The sequence below is a fragment of the Dermacentor variabilis genome, chromosome 3 (assembly GCF_050947875.1).
Source record: "Dermacentor variabilis isolate Ectoservices chromosome 3, ASM5094787v1, whole genome shotgun sequence".
Classification (NCBI taxonomy): Eukaryota; Metazoa; Arthropoda; class Arachnida; order Ixodida; family Ixodidae; genus Dermacentor; species Dermacentor variabilis.
In genome coordinates this window covers 47,376,293-47,401,580 of record NC_134570.1, presented here as the reverse complement: position 1 = coordinate 47,401,580, position 25,288 = coordinate 47,376,293, and the positions used below count along the sequence as shown (strand labels likewise).

General features: G+C 42.3%; 1 protein-coding gene and 1 long non-coding RNA gene across 3 annotated transcripts in view; one reads left to right on the top strand and one right to left on the bottom strand.

The window, feature by feature from the left end:
* LOC142575532 (uncharacterized) overlaps window positions 1–3,141 on the top strand; it is a 6,660-nt gene extending 3,519 nt beyond the window's left edge. For both annotated transcript variants that reach the window (XR_012826660.1, XR_012826659.1), the window contains exons 2-3: window positions 2,786–2,931; window positions 3,006–3,141. This is a non-coding gene — a long non-coding RNA (uncharacterized LOC142575532). The remainder of the gene's footprint in view (window positions 1–2,785; window positions 2,932–3,005) is intronic.
* Window positions 1–25,288, bottom strand: part of Dna2 (DNA replication helicase/nuclease 2) — a 26,484-nt gene extending 1,196 nt beyond the window's left edge. Inside the window, exons 1-16 of the mRNA XM_075684947.1 lie at window positions 25,156–25,288; window positions 23,717–23,764; window positions 21,565–22,178; window positions 19,381–19,530; window positions 14,270–14,516; window positions 12,177–12,259; window positions 10,682–10,973; window positions 10,066–10,319; window positions 8,683–8,874; window positions 8,292–8,546; window positions 7,483–7,787; window positions 6,230–6,474; window positions 4,754–4,947; window positions 4,322–4,408; window positions 1,754–2,045; window positions 586–765 (exon numbers count right to left, since the gene is read on the bottom strand). Coding sequence (XP_075541062.1) covers window positions 586–765; window positions 1,754–2,045; window positions 4,322–4,408; window positions 4,754–4,947; window positions 6,230–6,474; window positions 7,483–7,787; window positions 8,292–8,546; window positions 8,683–8,874; window positions 10,066–10,319; window positions 10,682–10,973; window positions 12,177–12,259; window positions 14,270–14,516; window positions 19,381–19,530; window positions 21,565–22,178; window positions 23,717–23,764; window positions 25,156–25,203 — 3,486 coding nt within the window. The 5' untranslated portion in view covers window positions 25,204–25,288. The remainder of the gene's footprint in view (window positions 1–585; window positions 766–1,753; window positions 2,046–4,321; window positions 4,409–4,753; window positions 4,948–6,229; window positions 6,475–7,482; window positions 7,788–8,291; window positions 8,547–8,682; window positions 8,875–10,065; window positions 10,320–10,681; window positions 10,974–12,176; window positions 12,260–14,269; window positions 14,517–19,380; window positions 19,531–21,564; window positions 22,179–23,716; window positions 23,765–25,155) is intronic.

Genomic DNA, 25,288 nt, shown 5'->3' with positions numbered 1-25,288 from the left:
ACTCCCAATACAGCTTTCTGTTGCTAAACATGTGCCACATAAAATTTTTTTTCCGTGTGTAAAAGAAGCCCGCAAATACACAAAATTGCCGCACAACCGGCTGCTAGGGGCACTTTTCATTTAATTATAATATCTGAGTTTATTAATTAATGAAGACTAATTATGCAATTAGGCAGAATGCAAAATATCATCTGAGTATATCCAAGCGATGGCAAATAACATTAAGTTATTTCTGTCCAGCTATATGGCATTTACATATTTTTAAATCACGGTGCATGATAGTTGGGACACCCTGTACAATCAATAATCTGCTGTTCTATTGTATTCTATAGGTATCTTGAACTTTTAGGATGTGTCTTTGTTGTGCTCCGACAGTTTTTCTTCAGTTTTTTTGCTTGTGTTCTTTTTATTTTAGGAAGGATTATGTTTAAATGTCTATACTGTAACTATCACTGATTTATTGTGACACCCCTAAGTAATGCTCGTACGGGACTTTAGGGAACTTGAATTAAAAAGATATGGTAAGATTTCTTGTACTAATGTCATCAATCCTTAAATTGAGAGAGCACACATACAGACACACACCTTGCTATCACCCGTATACTTCTTCACACAGGAAAGCAGGACGACACTTTTCTCTTTGCCCTGAAACTGGTCTACCGTGCTGATGTCCACTTGCACCGTGCGAGAGACTGCTTGCTTCAGCAGCTGCACTTGGTTTCGAAATGGGGCGATTACACCAACTTCTTCAGGAGGCAGACCACCCTATCATGAGGCAATGACGGCAAATAAATTTATATTTGTGCACATCCAAAAGTGTAACCCACCCAGAAAAAAAAGTTGCATTGAGACAAAAAGTGGACAGCGAGCAATATACTTTAGCTATTTTCAGTTTGTAACACTAAGAGAAAAGAGTGAATGCATGGGCTGTGCACACACACAGGAATGGTCAAGTGCATTATATACTAACAGCTGCCATGCATGTGTTCAGCCAATCACCCATACTTGTCGCAGTACTATTAGAAGCTTTCGGATGAGTATCAATCACTGGAAAGCCCAGCATCAAGCAAGTGCGTAGAACCATTGTCAACTTGGAAGTCAAGCTACTCTAAAGCCACATGGTGACAGAGCACAAGTGATGAAGAGCTTTTAGCTACAACAGAAGACCAGCCAAGTAATGAAAGTTCTGTAGGTCACACACACACCAACACAAAGGAACTTCTTCCACAGAGCGTGTGAATCTAGATTTCAGAAGTCGGCTCATAAGAATTACAGTACTAACTGGACGCCCTCAAATAAATCAAAAGCTTTGCGTATTGCCCTCTCCCACGCCTCTTAGTGATACATGCTGTGAATTCCCCCTCCCTCTTTCTTGAAACTTCAATGTGCCTTGTTCCTCACCTGTGCAGAGCTATTTTACTGCAAAGCTAAAATAAAGCACTGTACAGTGTCACCGGCACAAAATATCATGGGACTTCTTTCACTCCTGGTAGATGACGTACGACACACAATTTAACATGCAAATTCTCGTATCACACATGAGACCTTGCGAAGCTATTTCTATGTGTCTGTACAATAAATGAGGCAGCACATGTGTGGTCATTTCTCTTAATATTGAAATATTGTACATCAGGTAATGAGAATGTTGGAGTTTATGGCACTCTCTGGAAGTCCAAGGTGGGTTCCTATAAGTTTCTATATGTGCTTGGGAATTCCTACGCTAGCTGATTTATTGGCCTTATGAAAAGCTCACCTTTATCAAAACACTAACTAACTGCAAGATAATGTTGACTTCAATCTCGCTAGTTGTGCCCTTTCTGTCACTGGTGTCCTCGTGGCTTGATGTCAGTGCATCAGTGCACACAAACAACACTGCTGTCTCTAGTTCTTTAGAGGTGGCCTTCAACATCCAGCAGTCTGGAGGCAGAACATGACCCAGTGTGGATGGAAGATTTGGCAGTGACAGGCTTGCGTTTGCCACATCATCGGATCCACATTCCAGTTGGCCAGCATAAGTCAGCTTGTTACACACAGCGGTGATCTCTCTGAAATACAGATCAGGAATTTCATGTATACTGGCATGCAAAAATGAAAGGCAGCTGCAACAAACCAAACTAAGACGTTGCTTTCTTCTTTTAATACATGTCAGTGTATGCGACAAAGGTGCGATCAATTCACGCACATTTCGTTTTCGACTAGAGTACACTTAGAACAAGGTGCGGAATGCCACTGGGTGTGGGCCCGAGCAGCCCAACTGTGAGCCACTCAGGTTACATGACAGCTGCATGTTGCAGTTTTAAGGGGGGACACGGTGAAAATGATCACGATTCTTGGCCGAAAAATGTGCTTTTAGATTATGGTAGCTTCAGGTTCCTTGACCACTCAAGAACGTGCGAAAAAATTGTACTATCCGCATCAGTGTAATGAAAAACTAGCGTTTTTTTTTTTTACACGGTTGTGCTGCTGCGCAAGTGAGATCATCCACTGTGGCTGCCGTTTTCAAATGCAAGAATGTATAGAGGGGCACGGTGTGGCTGTTATTGTCAGAGAGCTTGTTCCTCGTTCTTTCAACATGCCGCCTGTTCCAGAAAGTGTTACCCACCACAATCGTGGGCAAAGCAGGCTTGATTCCGTACTGCGCTCACAGACTCACCGGGGTTGCCTACTGCGCAACTACAGCGGATGAGCATCACGTGCCTGCTGATGCTCGCTATGAACAGGCGCACACAACAGGTGAAGAAGGCAGTGACACTTCTTCTCTTTTTTTTTTTGGTCACATCACCAGGCGTGGAGAAGTGGCTACTTTTTCATGCCATCTCATTCCAAAGATCCACGTGGAAAGAAGCACCAGGCAGTTCTTGCCACGAGTGAGAGCCAGACGACTTAATCTGGAACCCCTTCCGGTCCCTTCAGAGATGTTGCCGAACACGAGTACGCTCGTCCACTTGTTTTCTTTCTCTCTCTATCTCTCTTCTTTTGTTTTATTTCTACCCTTCCCTTAACAGCTTTAAAGTGGCCAGGAAGAAACAAGTTCGAAGCAATTGCAACAGAAGAGAGTGAAATTGAAGAAGACTCCACGTATATTTCAGGGGAACTTTAGTGGCTAAGAATGCATTAAGAATAAAATAGCAAGTTTCTAAACTTTTGAAACCATTTTTCTAGCTTTACGTTTTTTGACAGATGTTCGCGTTATCAAAAAATATCGTAGTTGTATTAGACAAAGCATGCTTATTTGTAGTACATTTCTTGGCATGAAATTTCATGCTGAGTGCTACTGTGAACTCAAATGTTTAGGTAGGTTTTGCATTTATCTTAATGAAAAAATTTTAAATTTCAATGCACGGTGGAAGTGCAATTTTAACAGTGCTAATTATGTAAATTTCTAAAATAGAAAAAATCCTGAACTGGAAACAATGTCACCACACAGTAGCATAACGTTGGCCTTCCTAATATTATATCAGGCACAAGAATGCTAAAATTGGCTGTCATTTTAGAATGACAGTTTTTGAGACCAATGGTAGTCGTTTGATTTGAAGATTATTAGCCTTTCGAAAAACTTCTTTACAATATTAAAATTCAGCATCTGGACTTAAATTATTGCTTTACACATCCCCTGTAACTATCACAACAATTGAGTAAGCGGTTCGTATGTTCACTTACACACGCAGTGTCCCCCCTAAAGTAATTAGTAAGCATAAGACATGTTCCCTTTCCTACTGTTTCCATTGAATGTTTACGATATAAGCAGGTCTACTGTGAAAGGAATGCACGTGTACAATGTGAGAGACAATTGATGGAGCCGGGTTATCTTTAACATCCTGTACTGTTTCACCAGCACAAACACTCTCAACTAGGTATTGTTCCCTTTAATTTAGGTAAGCTGAAAACAAAACTTAACTTACACTAAATTATGGGGGTTTTGCAAGCCAAACCACAATATGATTATGAGGCACGCTGTAGCGGGAGTCTACGGATTAATTTGGACCACCTGGAGTTCCTTAACGTGCACCCAAATCTAAGTACACAGGTGTTTTCGCATTTCGCCCTCATCAAAACGCAGCCGTCATGGCTGCGATTTGATCCCCCGAACTCGTGCTTAGCAGTGCAGTACCAAAGCCACTAAGCAACCACTTCGGGTCAAGGTGAAAACAATGAACGTAAACTGAATGGAGAAATTAGGAAACACAAGAACTGTCTATGCAGCTTCATTAATCAAGAACACTGTGAAGTATGGCTGTCTGGACAAGCAATAGTGGTATAAATGCTTTTCTGGCAGGACAAAATGCATCTGGATGCTGCGGCTTCACAGAATCACATTTACCTGTTCATCCTGTACTGAACGGGAAGCACAACTGTGTTTTCTGGTCGTTCGAGCCTTGCAAACAAGCTCTCGTCCATGCCTTTTTTCCTGAAGAGATCACAGTGGAACAACAAGCACATATAAACTTGGGAACATTCAGTGTTCATTTGGCATGAAAGCACCTGCTGGAAAGCATTCGAAATACTAAACATTGCAATAAAACCAACCTCTTTGCCTGCTCTCTTAAGCTGATACATGTTGTCCATAACTTGTAATGTCACGCTCGTGGCTTATAAAAAAAAAAACTACTTGGCAGGCTGCACTTGGAAATGAAAATACGGCATGTGTTTGAGAATTTTAGATTGGATTCCGTGACTGGCAACCACACTACTATTACTCCAGAATGAAAAACGCTGTAGCACATGCTCTGAAAAGGTTTGAATGAGAATGTACCTTGCATCATCACTTTGCACCACGGGTGGCAATTGCTGAGTGTCGCCAACAAGCACAAAGGAACGGGCCAGGAAAAGGGGTCCCAGGCAGGCGGGCTGCAAGGCCTGAGAAGCCTCATCCACAATGCAGGCATCGAAGCGCAGCCTCTTAAGTGGTCCTTGACCCGAGCCCAGACAAGTGCAGGCGACCACTAGCTGCATGGAAAGAAAAGTAACAGATGTGAGAGAAGTTTATTATTTGCCAGAATGGGTGAGTCAGCGACAGGTGCTTAGGCCAATGAAGTACTGAGAGAATCTAATGAATTGAATTGATCAAGAAGGCAGAGCAGCTGGACATGGTGCTCTGGAGGAAGGTCAATGGGCGTGGTGGAGGGATGCATTGAGGAAGATGCAGGCACAGGGTCTATAAAGGAGACGTAAGCAGGTGAGGTCTCCGAACACGCAAAAAATTATGTGTGCTGGGTCAGTGCGACCAAGGTGCTCAAAGCATAACACACTAAGCGGGAGCAACATTGGGCTACAAATGCATGTGGAAGTGACACCAGCATAAAGATTGAGCACAGTGGATGGTGGAAGAACAGTACGGTGACGAGCAAAGTGGTTGGATAGCATAAAGGGCACACTGCTGTCATAGAAGAAGTCACACAAGGAGACGACCACAGACAACCCCGAACATGTGGCTGTGATGACGAGTTTGGGAAGGGTCCCTTGGCAAGTGGCATTTCACAGAAAAGTAATAAACCTTGGAGCGGATGCAGTCAGTGATAGCATAATGTCTTGACAGAAAATCCCAGCCCAAGATGGACATAATGAGGACAAGCAAGAACAAAAAACTTGATCATGTAGGGCATGTTCAATGACAACCCGGCCTCTGCGAGATCCTAAAGGCTCGATGTTGTGCATTTGCCATACGTAGGCAGACACCTGAAAGCAGCATTGTGATCTTCCAATGATGATGAAATTACAGATGAAATTTTGTTATGGATTAGAAAGAACAGGCAAGAAAAGTACAAGAGCAGTGAGCACGGGTCACAAGATAGTAACTTCTGCTTTTTCTGGAATTTATGGTGGCATAAGACACGCTGCTGTGGGCTCTTGAAGCATATTGTCCTTCACCATACTTGAAGCGTGGCCTGGCAGACAATGAAGTCGTTTGACTTTACAGGCTCCACAACTTCTCCATTGAAGGTTTTGAGTTTACTGTAAAACTTTTAAGGTTGTTTAATTGTTAAATAATTACCTAAGTTCATAATAAAACTGCTTTGAGTTGCTCAAGGGAACAGTGAACAATACTAAGTTGTTTGCAATCTCACAACGCACACATGCACTTTCTAAGGCTTGGCACAAGTTACCTGAAACACCCAGTACTAGTATAATGAAAGTATTTTCATGTCGGATGAGGCTGTTATGATACAAGGTTCAACTAAAACCAAATTCTCAGTAAACACAGCTCTAATGGCTGGCACACGAAGCTTACTTGGCTTTCGTAAAACTCCTGCAGTCCCAGAGTAGTACTGATGGTAGCAGTCAGACTACTTGCGCTGAACTCTCTGAGATCTGGATGGACCTTGCTGGTAGCACCGAGTCTAACAAAGGGCACGCCACGGACCTTTAACTTTAGCAATACACTGTCCACCCCACTGTGTGTATAGCTTGTCAACAGTACCCGCTTCTTGAGCAGCACCAAGGCTTGAACTAAGGCAGCAATGGTAGTGGTTTTGCCTGAAACAAATAACAAAATCGGATAGCAGAACAATCATCAATTACAGGATTATTGTAAAGCGAAACATTTTCTGCAAGTTTTGATGACTTAAATTTGCAGCAGCTGATGAACGGACAAGTGTAAAAATGAATCTTTGTGAGGGAACACTGCAAAAGCTGACAAGAACATAAATGAGACAAAGATGCATGCTGACTTCCAGTTGACAGTTTGTTAATAAATGTGCCTAATTTATATAATCCACTCACAAACTGCGATCATAGAAACGTCTCTAGTGACAGGGAAGGAAGCAAAGAATGAAAAGATAATTGTATAATAAATAAAACTTAAAGAACATACCAAAAGATCATGAATCACCGGAAATGTCTACCGCTTGTACTTGCCTTCCTACAAAACACCTATGTATGCAACTTGTTCCTGCACTATATGCACAGCTTCTATGACTATGTGGGTGTGGTCACTGTTGTGTTGATGGATAACGGTGGTACGTTTGAATGAAGGTACTTTCATCCCGTTTATGTCTTTGTCGGTCTTCGCACTCTTCACTTACTAAGATGAATTATCATCTAGCGAAATCAGCAACCCTGCTAAGACAAAAGCTGCATATGCCACATCATATTCACTAAAGCGTTCGGCAGCTAGATTAACTGGTCTTATCTCTGTCGCTCTTGTAGCACTAGTGGCCTGGATGATAAAAAAATTATGGCTCTTGCAGGTAAGATTCTCTCCCCTTAGAGTTAAGTGGCAGGACTCGGCTCACAAATGAAGCATGAAATGTGCAGACAAATATGTGCACATTGATTGGTCATGATGAAGGCATAGCCACATTGCTCAATTATTTACGTCGTCATAAAGACAGACAAACTGCTCTCGAGAACAGCATGTGAAATGTCTGCGCAAATTTTAGCCTGTAATAAATGGCTAGAGTTAACGATTTGAAATAATCAATTATATCCTTTCTTGCAGATAGGAGAAAAAACTAGAAATGTATAATAATTAAGAGCAAACACCTGTTCCTGGCATGCCCTTGAAAAGGACGTAGTCTTCGCTCATCAAAAACTTGAGAATGGCTCGACGCTGAAAATTGTTAAGGGGTTTGAGCACAGCGTGGCACGCAACGGCAATCTCCTTGGACAATGTTTTGCGGTACACAGGCATGGATCGGTCGATGACCAGCGACCTCAGCTTGTCAGACTCAGGCTCAGCACTCATCAACCTTGCCAAGTTGGAATAGCTGATGGTGAACGAAGCTGATGAGAACACCTTGTCGATGCGGAATGTCTTTGTCTGCCACTCCTGACAGGTGTGCATGTTCCTAGAGGGAAATAGAGAAGTGGTTAATACCATGTAAAAACACCATTCAACATTCCATTCTAGTCTACATCTAGGGGTGTTTTTGCGCATGGAATTATAGACTGCTTCAAAGCAACAGCATGAAGAGGCATAATAAAAGCAGCATATTAGTTGGCACTAGCACAACATCCAGAGATCTGCTACTGACATTTCAGCTTATTACTTGTTAGATTCTACTCTTAGCAGATTCCCAAAGCATTTCATGGAATAATACCCTGTTTTCAGTGTTCGTTCAGCAGAATCCATGTGAAAATGGCAACACTGCTCTTCATATGTCTTTTCTGTAATACTTTCAGATCTTGAAAAGCAATGTGCTATCAATGAACAAAAAATATGGAATTCTAGTTCTGAAACAACAGTCTAGCTTCTTTCTTTCACCGCAACAATTATAAACTTGCAACAACAATAACAGAGCAGTACATTTACAAGGACAATATGACGGTTATGAATGACATTGTGCACTTACTTGTCCAAGTCCAACACCACCTCATCGTTAGCCACAGTGGTCACAGTACCCGTAGCCACCGCAACACAGGTCAAGCTCTCCTGTTCGCTAACAGCAATGCGATCACCCACATTAAGGCCAAAGCACTTCGTGAAGCTGCCCAACGGAGAAGAACCACTTCTGTGGAAGGTGTGCCGGAAGGCTTGTTCATTGACAGAAAGGATCTCCTGATTCCTGGCAAGTTTCATGTTGCTGAAGCAAACGCCTTTATTTTCCCTGAAATGAAATGACATGCACTGTGTGCAGCAGCATAACAATGATCAAGCTTAGCCCACAGTTGCACCTACTTTTATACATTTTACAACTCGGACATGTAAGGACAATAGGCACAACTAAGCAGTGCAATCATCACCTTTTCATGGCGTCTTCCACCCAGAAGCGATCTTGAAGATCAAGCTTGGCATGCTCCATTTCCATATTCAACATGGTGCACCAATCCAAGAAGTAGCTGGTATGCTCAGCACTCAAGTGCTTGACACTGTCCACAACAAACTGCGGCTCTGGCTGTGTCTTCAGCTGTGACGTTCTACCTTCTGCTGAGCTTCTGCGAGTGTTGAACAAAAAAAAGTTCTTGTAGGCTGGAAGTTTTACAATAGTGATTGTATATGCACATAAACAGTAGACTTCCGTTAGTTTGACTGCAGTTAATTCAATTTTTTGTTTTAATTTGATCCCGTCCAAAGGTGCCAGCTGACGCCCATGCATTTCTATGGGCCCAAGCTTTCGTTATTTCAATCCTAAAATTGGCGTTTGCTGCATAATTCGAACATGACTGGTCAGCATGCACGCACCTGACCCCTATTGTGACTGAAACAGCAATCCCTTAACTGGCAGCGTCATTTTAAGGACTTATGGGCCAGTGAATGCATTGAACACACACATAAAAAAAACTCCCATCAAAAGCGCCTATCTTTGGCCTGCCCTAGGAATATTTTCAAGCAATGATGGTAGCTCAAGATGTGTGATTACGGTATCAATTCCGATTCTAACACGGGCCTTTTTTTTTCCTAGGAAACTTGGGCCGAAAACAGTGTTCGCAACATTAGTATGCTTTGTCGCATAACAGTGTTGTATTGTGGCGAGGCTAACTTTAGAAAACCGGCCACCTACTAAAAAAAATCAGGTATGCGTTAGATTTACATTTTGTTTAGGAGCTTCAACGTTATCTCTATGTTAATCCTCTACTTTGGGTACATAGAAGCCATGCACACATGGATTCGGGGTCATGTTAGAATCAGGCAGATACGGTCAAATTAATCAGCGATGTGTTTCGGAATCTTTTATGCCTCTTGTTTCATTTGACCCGCCAGGTAATTTGATCAGTTTTGTTTGTCTAGTCGGGGTCCAATTAACAGAAGTCGACTGCACTGCTGTATTTGCTATAGATTATTCTGCTTGGTGAAACGTCAGCAACACAAAACAGACAGAGTAGTGACAGACAAGTATCATCTGTCTCTGTTTATATTGCTTTCAATGTTTCATGTTGCTTACATTGTGCTGATCAAACTAATGTAAGGCAAACCAAACCACCAACATGCCCAAGAACGAGTTTTCTTGGGCATAGTATCTTCAAAACTGCAAAATGACCTAACAAGTAGAAACAAGGAACATGTGTCCTTCTCCCAAAGGCTGCTACCACAAAAGCTTCTGTAAACCTTTATTTTCTGCAAATTTCTGCACATTTAAGGGTTAATTAAAAAACTGCATGCTTTAAAAGAGAGGACAGATCACAGACCTCCTGTAGATGGAACATGTTGTGGCATAGGGGCATTTGGGGCAGAAGCGCTGGCTATCAATGGGTGTGGGCAAGACACCGGTAGCATCAGCCAAGTAGGAGGCAAGCTCATTGCGCCTCTGCAACAGGTCCCTGCGCTCAGCATGCCTGGAAGGCACCCGCTGCATGTCCACACAGTCACGAATGTAGAGCAGGAGGCCCTCTTCCACACCCGCAGCCTGTCGTTCTGCCATCATCATTGCATATAGGATCACCTGAAGAAGAGAAATTTCAAATCTTCGAGACAGCCAAAGACACGCCACAATTTTTTAGTTCCGAATACCATACTCATAGAATACATAGTCAAACGACATATAGACTGGTGTATATACTATATAAACCCTATGCAGTGTGCTGCCACCTCGTAGTGAACCCAGGTACTTTGCCTTTCCGTTCAAGTTAGGCACCATCAAATATCAAAGACAAGTGCCTGTTCCCATCTCTACACAAATTTGAGCTTTCGTTACAGCTTGGAGTCCTGCAAGCATTTTCAGCTAACATAACACGGAGTGGCGACTGCTGCACTGCAAGCTCAAGTTGACTGTTCAAGTTTGCTGAAGGTCGAAAAGAGTCTTACCTGCCCCTTGTGTTCAGACGAGAAAGTGTGTCGTCCAGTTTTGAGCTCCAGTGGCACCAGCTGGCGGTGGTTATGCACCTTGACCTCCAGCGTGGCATCTACTTTGCCCTTGATTCCTAGGCGTGGGCACCAGTAATTGTCCTCGATGTCCCTCACTTCGGTCACAAGTAAGCCCTGCTTGCCGCCAGCAGGAAGCTTTGTGCCCATGTAGTCCTTTATCCAGCGTGATATATTGGGAAGAAGCTTTAAGAGCAGTTCCCTCACCTCAGTCTCAGAAGTGTTAAGGCTGTACCTACAAGAAAATGTAAGGAAAGAAGACGCCTTTGCTGTGTGCTCCCAGAGCTCTATTTCATCACAGCTGCCAGTAAATTGAGCCCAGTGAAGTGCATCTTGAATTCTTTAAAACCACTGAGAAATGTACAATTTGAGACTGCACTTGTTTGAGCTACAGCACTGCAAATGTTTCCTTCGTAACTACATACATGAAGGAGTACTTAACATCCTGTGCTATCGCCTTTCATTATGTAGCCTACAGTTAGCAAATGCAGACATTCAACAAAGCAATGCAAAAATCTCACACTTTTGATTGTTTGACGAAGCTTGTCCCAAGGTAAATAGAGAAATGAGGGTAGCGCAACAAACAAGGACAAAGAAAAGTATGCACCACGAGTCCTCAGGTGTTCTATAGCAGAACTTAGGCTGTAAGAGACACAGCAACAAGAACCTGAGATGAACTAAGTACCATTAGGGATTGTTAGGATGTGTCTAAATCTAAATGCAAGAGCATCGTCGTGTTTTGCATTTATTGAAATGTGGCTGTGGCGGTCGGAATTGGAACCCATATCGTTAGGGCAATGGAGTTACGGTGGCGAGTCTTTTGCTAGGATTTCTTGCTCTGGTGCACATTGGCAGCCAGTGGTTGAAATGAATATTTTGGCTTTGCCATGCCAATTTTTTAAGGACACCGCATGTCTGAAGTTTGATCCAAATCCACCAAGTGGACTAACCCTTATAAATGGTCAGCATAGTCTAAGCCACGGACCCACATCTTCAAAGACACAAGTTTCAGGGAGCAATTGCTTGAAGCACGCTTCTAACATACTTTTGATACAGCACCACACCAAATAAGCGTATCTATCTTGATGTATGAGTGTGTATGTGGTTTTGAGAAGAATTCATCTGAAGGGCAAGGGCTCCATCCAGTCCTGACCCTTACCCCCAACTTTTGTTTTTTTGCGCCTGCTTTAAGTAATGCGTATAGTATTAATTACTTTTCACAAGGTTTTGGAGTAGAAAAAACTCTACCAATGATGCAAAGAACAAATAATAATAATATCTAACAATAATAACAAAAATGTATAATATATAAACAAATAATATCTCAGTTACCCACAATGGCTGTGTACGCAAAAATGCAGTCACAAGGCTTAATGAACCTTGATAATGGGCAGTTTGCAGAGTACTGATGCTATATAAAAAATGAAGGTAAACTTACATTTCACTCAAGAAATCATTCCTGTGGAGAACCTTGTTCAGTATTTTCAACATCTCATCCTTGCTAGCATTTCTGGTCACTGCCTGTAAATTTGAAAAAGTCTAAGTGCCCTATTTGTTTCAAGGGGCACTAAAGATGAATGCTGAATGCAACACCCCTAGATATGATACCTGATACTCCCTCTGCATATATTTGGTGAAAAAGGTTAGCTCGATAACAAACAATATAATAGCGAGAACTTTCACATGTTAAAATTCAGGGCCAAACCACTGCCCACGTGCATCATTCCAACACCACAGATTTCAATATATACATTGTTTCATTACAGTGACAGCGAAGAACCAGTCAATTAAAAAACTCTGAATCATGAATTTAACTCATTTCTTTATTGGACAAACTTGTATCCAGAAAACAAGTAACGTTCGAAGCAGAATAAAAATGGCAACCACGATCGCCAGTTGTCAATATCTGATCTGCGGGTTAAGTGCATCAGCTAGTTATACGTGCCTATTCATACATTATAGCGAAATCGCTGGCGCTAACATAAATTCCACGACCAACAGCACCATGATTATGGCGTGCATAATCTCAATAGATAAATCTCTTTTCACTGTATAATTGGCAACAACCTTCTGAAATGTTAGATATGTGTAGAAGCATCATCTGCCAAAAGATAAAATTTTATCATGAGAATCCAACAAACAAAGACAACAAGGAAACCACAGGGGAAATTACTTGTACTTACTAAATCAATTAAAGAAATGATAAATTAATGGCAATGAAAGTGAACGAAAAAACAACTTTCCGCAGGTGGGGAACGATCCCACGTCTTCGTATTACGTGTGTGATGCTCTACCAATTGAGCTACCGCGGCACGGCTTCCCCATCCACGTTCTTAAAGATAAATTTGTCACGGTGGCTATACAGTAAAAACGGTCAAAAAAAAAAAAAAGACAAAGTGATGTACGTGTGCAAATATGCACATATTTCATTGATTTTTTTAATGCAGGAAAATTTTAATTTTACAAGATGAAATGTTGCCAATTCTTCAGATACTGTCTAATGCTATTTTATTGACAATTCCCTTTGGCCACTGAGTCATCCCTAGTAAACAAAGCTTGATCAGCGTGAGTGACAATTAGACGGCAGTGGCTATATATACTGCCAAAAATGTACAGCGTGCCAACAAGCAATGTCGCTGATACACAGTATTCACAACGAAGCAGCCTGCCATTAAGGGATGCTGAAGAGCAACACAAAATGTGCTTGAAATCGTGGAGTTTTGCTTCAAGATTATTTCATCTCTATGGCAAAAAAGAGTCAACTACTGGCAGAGAAACTGATGGACAATGTTTCCATTATTAAATATTGCACACAAACTGTAGTGCTCTAAGTCAGTATCACATTATGGATTTTAGACTATATTCCTGCGTTTGGGCTTTTTCTTTGTGGAGGGTGTTCTTGAAACGAGCAATTAATTGTTTTAGAATGCAATATAATCGCAGTTTATCGAAATAATGGTAATTATAGCTTGGCATACTGTCAAAATCCATATTGCCAGAAGAAAAAAAAGAGGGAGAGAATAATTAAATTCTGGGATTTGACTTGCCAATAAGATGACACGAGATAGATAGGGCTCTGGATTAACTTTGACCATGGAGTTTTTTAACTTGCCCCTAAATCTAAGAATGTAGGCGCTTTTACATTTCGCCTAAACGAGATGTGCCCCCTTTAGCCAGAATCGAACCCACGACGACAAGCTCGGCAGCACAACGCCATAGCCACTGAGCTACTGTGGCGAGTTAGAATGCAATTATCAAACTATATATTTATACCTGGGCAGATGCTGTCAAAATCCATGATGTAACTGTAGGCAACTTCAATGTGGTGTTGCCACCCACCTTTTGCTTTGGCACCTTTTCTGGCTTACAAACTCCATGCAGCGAAGCTAATGTTTTTGACATTCCAGGAGCACAAATTTACAAATGTAGGTTAACTTAGTACTCCTCTTTTTATGTCCTGAATGTAAGGACAGGTCAACTTACAAGGTGTTTCATAAGCACCGAAACCACAGGGCTGTCAATGAGCCTCACCTTTTGGAACAACTCGTGAGCAATGCTGCCAACAAGCATGGTCACATTGGAGCCATCGATGTCCCTAAACTTGCTCGCAAGCACACTTTTGCGAGTGCAGAACAGAGAGGCCATTATTGATGTGCTATTCACAAGCATGTCGGGATTCGTCACAATGAGGCCACCTTCGCTGTCTATAGTTGCAGTCTTCCCTACGAATTTGGCATGAATGTAAATGAAATCACCTAGGCAGACCTTCTCATTTTGCCTGATTTCAAAGGAAAAGGGAAAAAAACAAAAGTAACGTCAACACAGTAACAAAGTATCAGAGTTCTTTTCACAGCAAAAAAGTAGTTCTGCAGAACTCAACAAGGTGGAGGAAGTTTAATGACGGTAAAATTGTCATCCATCGGACAGTAGCATGAAGCTCCGATCTTCCTCCACTTCACAAATTTGTGCTGAACTTTTGCCATATTCAGTGCTCCTGCATTCCATGTTGTCAATGGATTTAGCCTCACCCCGCCATCTGCTAGGTCTGCCGGTTAGCACAGTGACTGCCCTGAAAAGGTGCTGGTCCTGGGTCCAATTCCCAAGCCTGGACAATATTTTTTTACTAACTGCAAAGTTTTCTTTCTGGGAAACCCATATAGGTTTTTGTTGTAGCTTCGTGCTAGCATCAGATGGATAACTTCTTCCCGCCAAGCTTTTTATGCAGCAACCAGATGCACTACACTTCTGATTTTAAAAAATTAAATTATGGGGTTTTACGTGCCAAAACCACTTTCTGATTATGAGGCGCGCCGTAGTGGAGGACTCGGGCAATTTTGACCACCTGGGGTTCTTTAACGTGCGCCTAAATCTAAGTACACGGGTGTTTTCGCATTGCGCCCCCATCGAAATGCGGCCGCCGTGACCGGGATTCGATCCCGCGACCTCGTGCTCAGCAGCCCAACACCATAGCCACTGAGAAACCACGGCGGGTACTTCTGATTTTCCTCCCAGCATCATCTACAGCAAGTATATGTGTCAACAGCAAGCAGTACACAAAAGCTAAGATAGGTGTTATCTGCATTTACTGAAAGTAATCGGTATTTAAACCTTCAATTAAAATCTAACTTTTCACACGAACATATAAACTTATATAGACTGCACCATGAACAAAAAAAAAGAAGAAAAAGAAAGGTCATATGTAGCAACAGACAGAACACGGCATGCAATTCAAAGACTGAGCAAATTCCTTTCTTCTAATTTTCCTGGGTTCAGTCTTAATAACGTGCATTTCCCTTGACTGATGTTATTATGCTATTTAAGCTGTTTCTAGCAGCAAACCCTTTATGCTTGTCTATAAGATGCATTACTATTGCCTTTTGTTATTTTGAATCTGACAGGATTGTGTGAATTGTTCAAGTTATCTGGAGGATCAAATCAAGTGGGTGAAATTTCGTACAAGTTTACTGTCATATTAGTTACAAAAATATTTTGCAATCGCCTACTGCTGCCTCAGAATACTTAAATGCCCTTTTGACAATAACCTCCAAGTAAGAACACCATCTCTACAGCATAGAGCACTGATTACACTTGGAGACAGCGGCCAGGTGCTGCAGAAAATATCTTCACAGCTATTTTTTTTACGTCCTGTCTTAAATTTTTGCCTACCAGAGAGAAAGAAGGCAAGCCATGCAGATGCACGCAAATTTGCACACCCGCCTGGTTCTTATTGTACACACTGACGTTTTGATGCGACTATCATTCTTTGCCAATTTCGGCCATTTTGAATCCGTCCATCCGTCCAGTCTACTCTCTTATGCTGACCCAGTGGCCCAAGTTTTCTACCAGCTTGGGCCACTAGGGATATGCTTGTGGTCAGGCAGGTACCAAGGATTTTTCCTTGGATGGGGGGGGGGGGGGGGCAATCCAACGTAACTTTTCTACACAAATGAGGGGGGGAACCTTTACTAGTACAAATATTAATAATGTCCACCATTTGCCATAAAGACGTGTAAAACTGCAAAAGAGAAATGAAATAAGGTGTACCTCACAGATACGCCTGTGAGATACACCTCTCCTTTACTTGGCAAACAAGGAACGACAACAAATGGACTCGCGTACCAAAGAAGTGCAGGAGGAACCCTGCCAAGAAAAAGTAAACAAGCGAAAGTGTAAAACAAAAATTTCTAGTACCATCTTTTGAATTAGCTCTGGAAGAATTATACAGAAATATATATTTGCCGAAGAATCACAGTTTTTTTGGATCCCTCGTTTGCTGCGCTACCAAGTTAAGTGCCAAAACCGACTCGTATTGTTACTTGAGAAGTTGTGTAACGGTGCATGGCCACCAGTCCCAAACAACCGCATAGAACGCAGGACACTGCGGTTCTAGACGCACTGCGCCCACCATGGAAGGTTAGAAAAACACCCACATTAGCACAGCAGAGAAGTGGCTATGTCAGGCGGCTCGATTGATAACTGTAGAAAGCGTCATTCAAAACACACGGAATTATTCTCCACTTCCAGAGGCATTTCCTCTACTTCCTTTTTCAATAAAAAGATGTTGATCCATAAATATTGTCACTAAAAACGGGTAAATTTGTTAACTTTCACTTTTCCTTCCTTTTTGGCTGTTGCCTCGGCTCTCTCCCTAAATAGATCACTTAATTTATTCACTCCTTGCGACTCTTGTTTCCAGTTGCCAAATTTGCACGACAAGTGCTGCACAATTACGGAAAAACCACATGAGGCAACAGATGACAGTCACATTACTTATGGTTTTAATGGTTATTCAAGGGTTGGATGATGGACACTGCTTCACATTATTTTATTTTCCACCTTGCCTAACCCATATCGTGGGTATATGGTTCCGAGGATCTGCCAGCATCGCGGCGAGCCGTCACTTAAGGAAATAATGAAGCAAAAGGAAAAGTTACACGCAACTGGCGTTTTCTCCGGCCACAACTCGTTCCATGAGCATACAGACGAGCTGACTATGAACCAAATCCCTTTCCTGGTCCCCGGATCAGTCTAAACAAAGAAGTTTGAACTAATGATGCAACAGTGATGCACATGACCATTGAATAGATGGTGAGGACTGAACGCATCTTGAGTTAATAGCGTGGGCACTGAACTGATCAGAAAACTGGCCTTCACACCCCAGGAAATGCTGATAACTACCGCCATCCAAAAAGGAGTGAAAAAGGCAGCAAAATGTTGATCGCCGAAAAGCTTTCAAGTCTCAAAATTGATTTGGCAGCGCTTTAGGAATGAGTGTGAGGAGTGGTGGCGTGGGTGGCGAGGGGCCCCCCGGGTACGTGCCTGCTGGTGACGACGTCGTAGTCGTTTCATTCTCGTCACTCCATCTTTGTGATATGACTCTCACCATGCCGTTGTCTTCACATCAGTGGTGCAACTTGTCTAATAGTTTGGGCCACTAGGGCATTAACTCATGGTCACGATGCCAGTGTGCTTGTTGCATCGTCGTCACTCCAGCTTCGTCATTCAACTCTCATTACATCAACATACAGGCTTTATGATACAGTCACTGTTATGCCATTGTCATCATCCCATTGTTTTCATACTGTTGCATGGCATGGTTATTGTGTCGTCATGACACAGCCATTGTCATGCATATGTCGTCACATTGTTGTCATTATAACTTTGTCATCTGTCTCTTGTCCCACCATGGGCTTCACACAGTAGTCATACCATTGTTGTCTTACCATCATAATCACGTCAGTAATGTAATCGCATTGTATTCCTGTCACTGTCATCATGCCGCCTATGTAGTTCCATCGACACCAATCCATCATTTTATCATAATGACGCTGTTGTTAGTCAATTGTCATTATGCTGCCATTGTCGTGGCGTCATCATCATTGCTTCATCATCAGAGTCGTTATCATGCATCCGTTGTAACACCATCGTCATCATGCCATCACCATCATTCCAGTTTTGTCATCCAACTCTCGTCATGCCATTGTCCTCACACCATCATTGTCGTACAAGCTTTATGATGCAGTCGTTGTCACGCCATTGTCATTGTACACTCATCGTCATCCCATTATCCTTGTACCTCTGTCATTCCATCACAGTCATACCATTGGCGTGATGCCATCACAGCTGATACGCCATTGTCATACACCATTGTCATTCTAACTTTGACATCCTACTCTCTTTATGCTGATGTTACCACATTTTTGTTTTACCATCGTCATTACTTTAGTGGTGTCATCCTATTGTCATTGACATCTTTCCTTCTTTGTCTTTCTATCATAATTGCGCTGTCCTCATTCAATCGTGATTATGCCGCAGTTGTCATGCCATCATCGTCAGTCTGTCATGCACCTGTTTTCATACTGTTGTCATATTGCCATCACCCTCCTGTTGTCCTCATGTCGTAATCGTCGTACTGTCGTCGTTACACCATCGCCATCATTTAAGAATCATCTCATTGTCACCATGCCTCCTCTGGCATTCCAGTAACGTCACTCCGTCGTCACGACTACATTGGCATCATACAGTCATCATCATGCTACCATGCCCATTTGCGACCTTGGCAAGCATGTGCTATAGTAAAGTGGGATAATACCGGAGTATGTCGGATGTAGTCGAAGTAACGCAGGTCTCGAAATGACCACTACAGATGAGAAATAAATGTGACTTCATAAATAGTGTGTTGCTACATTACTCGAACGCTATCACATTACCATCGATAAACCCATTGTGAGATGAGTTCTGCCGTAATTTTCACCCATGATTAAACATTTAGCCGTTAGTTTAGCACTTTTGTCGGGCTCTTTGTGTCAGCATTTGCTCGTCTGCACCCCAGTCCTCGACACGCACACAGAAAAGAAGTATATATATATATATAAATAATAGGTAACTACAGGTATTCTTGTGGCCGAAAGTCTTAAAACAAGGGGTCCTTAAAAAAGAACTTGGCAACTCATATCTGACAACCTGAAAATTACAAGTGTGGCGCGATGTTTGCAATGCCAAGTCTGAACTGCAGTCTTCAGTTTCAGGTTACGTGCCAAGGCACTGAGAATATTCTTTCTTTTTTTTGGAACAGCTGGCTTCAGATCACGGCTACTTCAGATCATGAGGATGCAAAAGACGTACTGTATGAATGGACCTACCAGGAACCTTTCAGGACACATTGAAGCTCCTCTTGTGATGCAGTTTGGTGGACAGTAAGGTGAACACATCCTGGCGTAGCATAGCTTATGTCTCTTACAACAGCTTTCACACTGCGATACACTGGCACGGCACTGATGTCAAAGTCAAGGCTGCAATGACAGTTACACATGAATGAATTCATCCAAGTGATTGGAGCAAAGTTATGCTGTCCTGCTGAAAATCAATAACCCTTGAGCAGAACTTATGCCACAAAAGATACGACCCACTACCACACGCTTGGCAGCAGAAAACCATACCACAGCTACAGGTGAACAATTAGTGACGCAAAACTAGTGTTATCGACTATTAGAGTCATTATCAAATTAGTGATAGCACAAGAACTATCAATACCACCATCGATAGCACACTATCAATATAGTGCACTGTTGATATCGAGACTACTATCACTTACACTTTAGATAGTACTGTTGATAATGCTCTATTGATAATGGAAAATCACTCAAAGTAATGCACATAAACACTGCAACTTAAACTAGGTGACATTCCCTGTTACTATTTGCATGAACTGAGTTTTACTGCTGGTCAGTTTTCACAAAATTTCTAGCAATACCATTAGTCGTGACTTGGAGTCTATCGATAACACTGTCAATAGCGAACTGTCGTAATACACACAATGGTACTACTATTGAGAACAATGGTACTACTATTGATAGGTTTTGTTACACTGTCGATAGTTTCATATCAGAATATGGTAATACTATCAATACTCCTATCTACTGTTCAAAAAAACGTTCAATAGTAAGTTTACTGATAGTTCCACATCACTGCGAACAACACAACCTATTTGATCTGTTTGTGCCTCTGTGATCTGAATACAGGCAGAAGAAAAACAGTGCAGTAACATGCCGCTTAGTGTGGCTACTAAAGTAACAACACACATGGCAGCCTGAAGTTATGTGCCAAAACATACTGTCTATAGAGATACAATCACAACAACGTTAAATTAAATTCTGGGGTTTTTATGTGCCAAAACCCCAATATAATTGTGAGGCACGCTGTAGTGGGAGACGCCAGATTAATTTTGTCCTTAATGTGCACCCAATGCATGGTACATGGTGTTCTTGCATTTCACCCCCACTGAAAAGCAGCCGCGGCAGCCAGGATTCAGTCCCGCGACCTCAGGCTTAGCTGCGCAACACCAATGTCACTGCACCACCAAGGCGGGTGGATATAATCATACAGATTAGGAAATTAATGGGATGGCAACCACCCCTTACAGATGACCGACTACCACAACTGCATGTATGTGAATTCCGAACATGAAGAAAACATTCCCTTAATGGGGGAAAAAAAAAGAAACAATGAGACAGCTCCAGCTCTTGTAGGAAAACACTGCTTAGAGCATATAGCTACCTAAGCAGACAACAAATTGAAAGGTGGTTGTCTCCTCTCATATTCCCATTGCAATAATAATCATAGTTAAAATTATGCAGACCCAACACAAAGCTTGGAATCCATGTGAAATGAAGCTTTCGTGAAGCGGTTAATCAATTGCTATAAATTTAACGTTTTCGTTCCTTTGTCTTTGGTGTAAAGAAAACTGGCACATACGCATGTGCTCTTGTGTACCTGTGTGGCAATCATCTCAAAGAGCTAGTAGGTGTTGACATGATAGAAGTGTACGTACGATTGTGGCCTAACGGTCAGGACATCATGCTTGTGTGCCAGGGGACCGAGGTTCGATCTTACCATAGGGCATGCCATCACATTTTTTTTTTTTTTTTAACTGTGAGCTATTTGGCTAGACAGCAGCAGCACCCAGTAGGTATGGTTAGGAAACCTTGGGAGGGTTGGCAAAGAAAGCTTTGCTCTAAAAAGAAAACAGATTCTGCTCCACAAATCACAGTAGTGCTTTCTGCAGCCTATATGACTTTCTTGTCTGAGTGAGTAGTATGAATCATGGGAACGTACGGGGAATGTCCAATCTGAGCACACAAGACGGCTTGCAGAAACAGAGTACTGCACAAATCGGAATTTAGAGGAGGTTTACAATTCATGCACTGAGCTCGCATTTCCCTCAAACAATATGGTTCCAAAATGCACAATCATTTGTCCTGAAACACGGTTTTCAACACATTGTTACTTTGTGCCTGCAAGCTCCCACACATCAAAGGTGTACTAACCTTTCATTTCCAAAATCAAAGTCATCATCTAGTCCCCAATCATCTACTGGATTATTTTCGCCACAAGTCAAGTTGACCTGCACATTCTCATCACTAGTGCGAGTTTTTTCCGTAATCAGATTCTCTGAGCCACCTTGGCAAAATTGCTGCAGGGAAGCTTTCTCTTCAGGGATGTTTTCTTTTGTTGCTAGTACTTGAAAGGAATGCAGAACGTTGGCACCAGCAACAATTTTTGAGTTCTGAGCAAATGGGGAGCGCTTGAAGTCAACTTTCACACACTGGTCGACTTCATCCTCATGTTTTCGTTTTGTTTGTAGCAATGTATCAGTTTTTGAAGATGCACTCCTCGGCAATTGCTTGGCCGGCGAGCTCCTGAGCCTTAACGGCTTTGGCAATGTCCTTTCTGTGAGTGTCTCTGTGCCCAACTGCTTGAGTGGGATTTTTACAGGTGGCCTGCCTATGGCAGTGCGCTTTGTCAGCACAGACTTGCAGGCTTGCTGGCATTGTGTCGGAGGCACAACGTCGTCATCGCTCAAATCAATGACGTCCTGAGACAACGAAGGTGAACCTTTCTTCTCGGTGTTTGCTTCACCCAAAGTGGACTCTTTCAAGCTCTAAAAAAGAATGTTTGAGAAAGAAATAAATGCTCATGCACTGCAATGCACTGTTAAAAACAATGCTACCCTCATAAACATGCAACGTTGCGCATTTTATGTACACAAAAAGAGGGCAGCGGTTGCTCTGGATATTCTATTAATACTCCTCTACACTTACAAAATGTAATGAATTCTGGGGTTTTATGTGCTGAAACTATGAGATGATTTATGAGGCACGCCATAGTGGAGCACTCTGGATTAATTTTTACCACCTGGGGTTCTTGAATGTGCACCGTACACAAGTGTTTTTGCATTTAGCCTCCATTGAAATGTCACCGCTGCGACTGGGATTTTATTTCATGCATTCAGGCTTAGCAGCGCAACACCAAAGCCACTACACCACCATGGCAGGTACACTTAGAGACAGAAGTGACAAAACTTCTCTACTACATGAAGACATGTTACACGTTGTTATGCTACAATGAGCTGAAGGAGCACAGCTATACGACTCACAATACTACCATGCATTACATATAGGTACAGTCTTTGTCAAAAGTATACAGGCTACGCTGCCTATAACTGCCATACTTACTACAGGCTATTTAAGCTCTCTAGGGAATGAAAGGACCTCTCATACTCAGCATCCATGAGTGTCAGGAGTGCCACAGGAACCACAACACACAGCCGAGCAACATACAGGGCATTTACACAAACCCAACAGAAATGAGTTTAGTTGGCTTGTGGGGCTCGAATATGCCTGTCGGGTTCATTTAACTGCTAGCCAGTCAGGCCGAATGAGCATCAAGTCGGGCTGAGTCAGGTGAACTGCATCAGGTAGATTGACCCAGCCCGACCTGCTTGTAGAACACGTGTAAACACGAGTGTCTCAGGCCACTCAGAGCTGATACCTGCACTGAACAACTGTGATGTCACAATTTACGTGTTGGCAGTGGAAACAGTATCAAAACAAGGCAAAGATAGACACTGTGCAGTGCAACCTCGTCGCAGTGATAAGATCCATGAAACAGAGCTATTTAAGACAGCTGTAGGAACCGGAAACCCAGTTCAAATGCACTGATGTCTTAGCTTGACACTGTGTGCCGCCATTCCCTAGACAAGTCAGAAGCGAGTTCCTGCAATCGCGATCGCGAAGGGCTCAGTCAGCCGAATTGCTGACTCGTCCCGTGTGCATCTGGTTCACATAAACATACTCGTTATGGTAAAGGCGTGAAGTAGCCTGTATACTTTTGACAAAAGCTGTACAAGTAATCCTGTTGTTTCCTTCACTAATGCTGAATGACTTTGCCCATTAAAGCCTTTCTGCTTTGTAGCAAAAGCCGCAGAGCTTGAAGGTCTTTTTTCTTCTTTTTTTTTTAGCAATGAAAATATCAACAAAATCTAATTTGTCTACTCTATAGACATAAAGCAAGAAGTTGAGACAAGGGGGATTGAAGTGTTTCAGTTTTCCTAAAGGCTAATATAGCCATAATGTAGTGAGATGGTTTCCAAAGAGCCTCACTGACAAAATTTATGCAACAACTAGAAACTATTTTTACCTTATTGAAATAGCCAGACAGCAGTCTTTGGCCTTTGGACAGCGATGTCTGAAATATATTTAAAAATATAGTCAGCTCAAGCCAAGCCACAAAACAGGAAGGAAGGGATAAACATGAATATGAGCAGTGATCAGACATGTCAGGATTAGGATGTACAATGGTTGCAAGATGCAAGCAGTTCAGTTAGTGAACCATGGTGTATTCTAACTCACATACCTTGCTAATTCTCCCCTGCATATGCACCAGGATGGCAGGTTATTTGGGCGTCTATATTGGGGGCTTTTTCTCAGTACACATACCAATCATAGAACACGGCATGTTGCAAGTTTTGTACAAGACTGGAATGTGTCTTTTGAAGGTACCCGAGTACTGCACATAATAACAAAAGTAGATACTGGAGTTTTACCATGCTGAGAACAAGACTTGATTATGAGGCACGGCATAGTGTGGGTCTCCACATTACTTTTGACCACATATGGTTATTTGACGGGCACTGAAATCTAAGTATACGAACGTTTCTGCATTCCACCGCCTTCGTAACGCGGCCACCGCAGCCATGATCACACCGTATACCTCGAGCAGAGCAGCCATGCAAATGCTATAGCTGAACTTCGTAACAGCCAGATCATTTGTCACCATTACTTTACGTCATTATGCCGCTCTTTCTTTAGCTTTTGTTTCCTTGTTTAGCGAGTAGAAAGCTAGAGCGCAAAAACTCAAGTGAGCTTCGCATTCTTCAATTCCTCACTCTCCCGTATGAACACCAACCTATTCCATTTTACATGAAAATCGCACAGCAGATTGGGTGCCACAATAGCACAATCATCCAAAATAGTTCACACGCACAAACAGGGAGAATAGTGCGAAACTTATATAAGAAACGTACCAGTCACAACCAACGTGTCAACTTGGTCCATCACTAGAAAACAACACTTCTTGGGTCAAGCTGTCACTGTTACGATACTCTGGTGATTCTTATACCGTTAATTATGTAGCTGTGTATCCTCCAAACGCAAACATAATTAAATAAATAAAAGATTAACTTAAACGCAGACAAGCAACCTTCAAGGTGTGCCACGTCAGATATTATTATAATTTTGAAGTAAAGCTCAAAATTGTCGTTGGCAGGGAACAAGAGCTGAATTTAATAAGATGGACAAGGCGATCTTTGGGATCTTGCATAGCCGGAACGCCGGTAGCGGCTGTCGCCCAAGCACTCGAGCTAGAATTAACAAAACACCGCTTTCTTTCTGTTTAATGTGTTCAGTTAGCGTGTTATGTTGAGCGCCGAGAAATGCAGACAACGGCCTCGATTAAACTGTAAAAATCGTCTTTGATTGCGCGCGAACTTGCATGCGGATTCGCAGATAAGGTTTAAAAGTTTCACAACAAAGCAATGACATACAGTGACAGGAGCTGCATGAACTTAAAAACGTCACCTGTTTTTTCGTTTTCATGGCAGCTCCAGTGTTACAAGGTCGCATCATCACGAATAAGATCGCCAAGTCTACACGAACTTGCCATTTACCGCCATTCAGACAAGCCCGCCAGCGCCGAGATGGCCAAGATGAA